We start from the raw sequence: 6,695 nt of genomic DNA, 5'->3' as shown, positions 1-6,695 counted from the left end.
CAATAAAGAAAGTAAGACATCTTTTTCTTATATATATTTTAGTACTATTCTTTCTGGAAGAATTTATCATTATGATCAACTTAGTCTCGCATTGCCAGACCCTCCTCCACAGCGCAGCGGAGGAGGGTCTGGCGAGTCCACACAGCATTCCGGGATGGGAAAAGAACATGCTCTGGTTTATTGACATTTCTTAAAACCAATCACAATCGTCTGCGGTGCTAAGCGACGGACGTAGCATCGTTGCCTCTGCAAAATAGCCTCGGGAAGGAACTTGTTTTGGTGGAACGTGTGTATGTTCAAAAGTTGTTTTAGTCGTGCAACAGAAACTCAGGTTGGACAGATAATCTAGCTAGCTGTCTGGATTTACCCTGCAGAGATCTGAGGAGCAGTTAACCATAGTCCTCGTAAATCCACCAGAGGTTAAAATGCCAACACAAAGAAAGCGGAAGGCAACGGATATCCAGCCTAGATGAGCGAAATCCGTCGGAAATTCCGCCGGCAATGGAGCAATCCCGGAAGTGGAACGTCGTGGATATAGACTATGGTCAACTTAATTACTTCCTGGATTTTGTATCACCATAGTCCCTAAACTTATGTAAAAAAATGCAGGAAATGGAATTCAATCAGAAATTTTTTTTTTTTTTTGCCAGAGGAAACCCAGACCCCCCCTCATTCTCAAACCAAAGTAACACCCTGGGGTGGGAGCATTATGTTATCATTGGGTTTGGTGTTTTGTTAGTTATATTTGACATATATTTAATTGAATTTTTACTCTTATAGATTAGTTTTCTGCAGTCGGCAGGTTGAGATCATCCCCTCCACAGCAGACAGAGAGCTCCCATGCATGTGTTTGGCTCCCCGGCTCGGCCCCGCCCACCTGCGCGCTCACCTGCGCATATTTTATGCTAATGAGCAGGTGCAGCGGTTCTTGAGGCGCGCGGCTGGTCGCTCGGGGATGATCCGGATGGAGCAGCGCAGGGAGCAGCGGGAGTCCAGCCGGAGGGTTTTCACCAGGTGATGCTGTCCAAGCCCGACTGACTGCGGATCCGCGAAACACGAATGGATCCCTATTTAAGACGTAGCTGGAAAAGGCTTTTTCGCTCATTATCTTTGTATTTTATCCTAATTTATCAAGGTGAGTCATCCAGACACGCGACTGTGAGCTGCGGGTTTTACACAGCACATGCGATGGAGTGTGATTTCTGAATGAAAGGGGGATCATACAGAACAAACAACCAAATGTGTTTGTTTTTCCAGTTCTTGTTATAAGAGTGTGTATAATAAAATGGAAATGGAATTGACTTCCCACGTGTGCTTTAAGCAGCTCAGCAGTGTCCAAACTGTTGTCACTTGTCTTAATCTGGATTAACTGTTCAGTTGAGTTAACTAAAATAACATTTTATTGGAGTCGCACTGACTTTCTTAATTAATATTTATTTTATTCAACATATTTCTTTTCCTTTATTTCAGCGCATCTGTCCTGGGGTGTTGAGAGAGTGAACCTTTCTAACTGGAATGGATTTAATAAGTGAGTCATATATTTATAGTTACTTAATATTTTCATTGTATTATTTTATATTTAAAATGTTTTTAGTTTGGTGCATTATAGCATATATAGGCTACAGTATATATATATATATATATATCCTAATTTGCAATATATATATTGTTTTGGTATTATGTGTTTTTATTCCCATAATTTATAATTTATACTAATTTAAAGTAATAATAAAATATCCGAAGCATGTCATTGTTGGAGCTAGGGCTGAAATCATTGGCCGATTCATCAATTAGTCGATGACAGAACATTAATCGGAAACTATTCTGATAATCAATTCCTCGTTGAAATGATTTCTTAGCTGGCAAAATTGGCAGAAATTCATTGGTTGTTTGCTTCTCAAATGCGTTTTCTTTAGTCCTCTATGAAAGTAAAGTGAACGAAGACTTGATTATTTTTAAATTTGAGTCATCTCTGATAGTATATTGAATATCCTCTCACTAAATATAACTAAATATGTGAACTTGGGATTTGCGAGGAGCATTTTTCACAAAGTTTTGCCATTTTATAGACCAACCGATCAATGAATTGATTGAGAAAACGATCCACAGAACAAATTGACTTGTTGCAACCCTAGTTAAACTTTTAGGTAGCCCTTTGTCAGTAGTATTTTGTGGAGCAGGCTGTGTTTGTTTGATTGATTGATTGATTGATTGGTAGTTTTTTTTTTTTTTTTTTCTTGGATTGTTTGGTTTTTTGGTGGTTTGATTGGTTCCCGGTTGGTGGTGGGTTTGTGGTGTCAGGGGGAAAACTGCAGCGGGAACAAACCTCTCCTTGTTCTTTCTGTCCCAGCAGCGGGAGCAGCAGGATAAAGCAGCAGAAATGGGACACCGCTTCCCAGGGAGGGCAGGTAGGCAGCCGCATTGATCATTGATACTGATGGAGCTGCTTCAGGCGGCAAACACACAGCCAGAGATCACCGAAAAATCTGCAACGCTCACACCAAAACACAGGGCCCGAGAAAAGACAAGAACAAACCGTCACCTTGAAGGGCTTTTATCCCAATCATTTATACACAGCGCTCCAGAATAAACTGCCAATATTTTCTCTACTTGCTTACAGATGTAGATTCACAGACAATGTATGCACAGGAGTAAGTTATACAATTTAAATATACACAAGGATGTAAATATATAAATAAACACTATAGGCAATTTTATGTGGGATGGTCTAGTTATAAATTCCGATTGTCAGCGTTTTTGTATCATAGATTTAAAAAACTGGCAGCCATTATTTTAAAGATTACTAAAAATTGATTTTAATTCAAAACCAAAAATGTCTTGTCACTGACAGTATTTTTTGTGGTTTTATTGTGGTATTTTCGAGTTATTTTCATTTCATCAAGAACTTGCGCTGGTTGAGTCCAAACAGCCAAACAAAAATACACGTTAAGTGTCTTTAAAATACATGTATTTCTGCACAAAGAGAAGTCCAAAGTACACTTAAGATCAGGCTGACACTGAAGGTGACACGTAAAGAGATGAACTGAAAATGCACTGTATTGTTCCCTACTGATGTGCACTTCAGCACGCAAAAGTTAAACTGCTCCACAGTGACGTTTGTTACTCAGAAACAGACATGTTAGGGAGTCCCAGCAGGAATATACAGTAGCCGGTCTGTTGTCTCGCTCTTTCGCTATCGGAGCCTCCATCAGCCTGAATGTGGTCGCTGCTTTTGTCCGGCTTCCCTTTTGGCTCAGACAGGCATGAGAATCCGGTCCAAACTATGGGGGGTTAGTAAACGAACAAAGCAATTAGTAGCACAGGTCACAGGTTTAGAGAGCTGATCTGTCTTTTAGACAGATAGATAGAAAGATAGATAGATGGATAGATAGATAGATAGATAGATAGATAGATACTTTGTATTTGTGTTTGACCTGCTCAGTATCAATATCTTCTGATACTAATCAGTGATTAATAATTCATCGTTACACACCCCCCATGCCCCCCTACCTTTCACTCTTTGTTTGTGCTCTTTCAGATGAAAGCCTTAGTTTGAGAGCTCAGGTATCCGTTGAGGCTCTAAGCGTAGAAACAATGTTTGACTGATGGTTTCTGAATGCCAGTATATTTTTTTTTAAACCAAAGCTGTTGTCACTGTGTATTTTCTGTTCAATATCTGACCGCCAAGATCTGATAGTTTTTTAACGCCAAAATCTGATCATTTTCACGCCAAAATATTCCAGATATTCAGTGTTCCCCATAGTTTTATTCTGAGGCATCTTTCAAAATCTAATATTTTATTTTCAGCAGCTCTGCATGGAAAACTACGGGAGAATTCACATTTTAGCTTTAGCAAACTACTTGATAAACCTCTCACTGCATATCTCATATAACAAAAATCATCCAAAATGGGGAAACACAAGGGGGAGAGGTGGTGGCTGGTGGAGGAGAGAGTGGGATGGGAAAGCTGGGTTGGAAGTCACAGAGGAGTCGTTAATGAAGGGTGGATGACAGCTCTTTTCTCTCAAGTCTCTTCTTTTCCCAGCGCTGCCTCGGCTCTATCCTCACCAGTCCGGACTCTGGTTTGGCAATAACCAGTGTAATTCTGGGAGGAATTTGTGCCCCAACAAAACATAGAATTGTAAAAGCTTTGGGTGTCTTACACTTTAATCAAATCTTTATTAATCCGTCACCCGAGAGCTGAGCTTGTTTTTCGGATTTGCTTGATTTTATATTAAACTTTTGGAATTAATTAAAAGAATAAGACTGCGTTGCGAGGACAAGGCGGAAATTGGGCCCTTGCTTTCTTTGCCAAACAGTGCCAATGCCCAATATGAAAATGATCAGATTTTAATATATTTGGTTGGAAGAGGCTCTGAAACATTGTTAGGTAGGATCAGATTATGGCTGAATGACTGAATGGTTGCAACTGTTGCACAAAATACCTGTTGATACAGTTTCTCTCCTTGAAGGACCTCCAGCCAGCAGCTGCTGCGTTAGAAACCAACACGTCTTCCTCCAGTCATTCACTGGTCAGCCAGACTGCTGCGTCCAACCTGACGTCCAACCTGACGTCCTCAAGCAGGGAAAGTACACCAACCTTCTCATGGACCCTCAGCTCTGACCAATCATCTGCAACCACAGAAGCAACCAGCCAATCACCAACCACCACAACACGAACCAGCAAAACCCCAGCTAGCACAGCATCAGCCAGCGAACCACCAACCACCATAACACAAACCAGCCAATCACCAACCAGCACAACATCAGCCAGCCAACCATCAGCCAGCACAACCCAAACCAGCCAATCACCAACAAAAACAGTACCAGTCAGCGAATCACCAATCACCACAACACAAACCAGCCAATCACCAACCACTACAGTATCACCCAGCCAATCACTAGGCAACTCAACACAAACCAGCCAATTACCAGGCAGCACAACACAAACCAGCCAATCACCAACAAAAAAAGTACCAGCTAGCCAATCACCAACTAGCACAGCATCAGTCAGAAAGGCATTAGGCAATACAACAAAAGCCAGCCAAACACCAACAAAGAAGGCACAACCTAGCCAGTCACCAACCAGCAAAGCAAAATCCAGCCAATCACCAACCAACACAGTGCCAGCCAGCCAATCACCAGACATCAATGCACCAGCCAAGACCTTATCTGACCATTCAGCAGGCAGTACTACCGAACCTAGCCAATCATTATCCAGCCAAACACCATTGAGCCAATCAACAAATGGCTCAAAAACATCAAACCAATCATCACTCACTGCAACGTCTTCCAATCAATCACCAACCCCTTTGATAGCAGCTAATCAATCCACAAACAGCTTGAAAACATCACAGCACATATCACCCAGCTTAACATCACACAACCAATCCCTGACCAGCTCTGTACCATCAAACCAATCACCATCTGGTTCACCAGGAAACACAGTCAGCGGAGAAGAGCGTCCAGTTAACATTTCACTGCTTGCCAGGCAGGCGAAGGAAGCCCTAAGGTCATCGATTCGTAGGATTCAAGGTATGTTTATAAAGGTTCATGTTCGTAATTTAGCACCCACTTCAGATCTGTGGGGAGGAGGTATTGGTTTTACTGTCCCTTATGAAACTACAGGTTGAGGACACAAATGTCTGACATTTTTAAACCCTACACATGTGGCTTTAACAGAATAGTTTGACATTTTGAGAAATATGCTTATTCGCTTTCTTGCTCGGAGTTAGATGGACAGAAAGATACCACTCTCATGTCTAATGAGCTATTAGCTTAGCTTAATTTAAAGACTGAAACCAGGTCTAAAGATAGAAACATATACCAACATATCTAAAACTGTTTAATTTGTTTAATCTGATTACCAACTGAAATGTAAAAAATAACAGTAAAAACAACTGCGCCTGTTCCTGCTGGTCACCAAGAAACACTTCCTTAGTTATGCTAAGCTAAGCTAATAGCCAGCTCCAGACCTAGCACACATACATGAGAGTGATATTGATCTCTCATCTAGCTCTTGATGGCAAAGTAGAAGAAAGTGTTAATTGTTGATCTGAGATATGATTCTCCACCGGTCTAACAATATGACACCTTTACTTGTCAACATACCACATAAGCTGCACACTATTACCTGCATAAGAACTGAATATTTGGCATAAATTGTGTGTTGCAGAATCATGTCATACTAACGTAATGGGTGATTGGGCTGCAATAAACAGTGAGTCCTGTGTCCTGAAACACTCACAACATCAGCAGTTTTATCTGTTGCAGACCTGACAGGTGTTCTGGCTAAAGAGGTCCACATATTTCAAACCTCCGGATGCCATTTTTTAGAGCGTCAACAAGTTGTGTAATGTGGCTTTAAACAGAGCAACAAGTGATCCTTCTGTTTTACTTCCCCATCGCAGCGTGAACAAAAGGAAAATAGCTTTTATCTGATTATTCAACCCCCGATCCGCCCCCTACAAACCCCTGTATGGTACCTACTTGCGTGGGACGTGGCTGGCTGAACAGACAGCTGTAAGCCCACCGAGCAGATGGTGTTACTGCAGGATGAGGAGCCATCGTTTGGTGTTTGGTGGTGCGTTCAGTGACTGTAACATTTGTTGGGGCCCCGCAATCCCAGATGGCGACTTCTCCTTAAAGCCGAAGCCTGCAGATACGCATAGTTTGTCGTCTGTTTCCGTGGTTCT

The 6,695-nt window shown here is 41.7% G+C and overlaps 1 protein-coding gene across 1 annotated transcript; it reads left to right on the top strand.

Annotated features, from left to right (window-relative positions):
* The first annotated feature begins 844 nt into the window (after positions 1 to 844).
* Positions 845 to 5,633, top strand: LOC118494781 (flocculation protein FLO11-like). The gene is made up of 3 exons (XM_035999899.1): positions 845 to 1,014; positions 2,351 to 2,408; positions 4,473 to 5,633. Exons 1-3 carry the CDS (start codon positions 845 to 847, stop codon positions 5,631 to 5,633), a joined length of 1,389 nt encoding a protein of 462 aa, XP_035855792.1.
* Positions 5,634 to 6,695: the final 1,062 nt, after the last annotated feature.

Source organism: Sander lucioperca, chromosome 3 (genome assembly GCF_008315115.2).
Source record: "Sander lucioperca isolate FBNREF2018 chromosome 3, SLUC_FBN_1.2, whole genome shotgun sequence".
In the NCBI taxonomy this organism is placed as follows: Eukaryota; Metazoa; Chordata; class Actinopteri; order Perciformes; family Percidae; genus Sander; species Sander lucioperca.
The sequence above is the reverse complement of the archived record's forward strand: the minus strand, read 5'-3'. Positions and strand labels throughout refer to the sequence as shown.

Bases quoted from the DNA above. Each gene is read 5' to 3' on its own strand.
- LOC118494781 (XM_035999899.1), top strand. From the start codon at position 845: ATGTGTTTGGCTCCCCGGCTCGGCCCCGCCCACCTGCGCGCTCACCTG. The intron at 1,015-2,350 runs GTGATGCTGTCC...TTTCTGTCCCAG, and splicing joins AGCCGGAGGGTTTTCACCAG to CAGCGGGAGCAGCAGGATAA. The intron at 2,409-4,472 runs GTAGGCAGCCGC...CTCTCCTTGAAG, and splicing joins CCGCTTCCCAGGGAGGGCAG to GACCTCCAGCCAGCAGCTGC.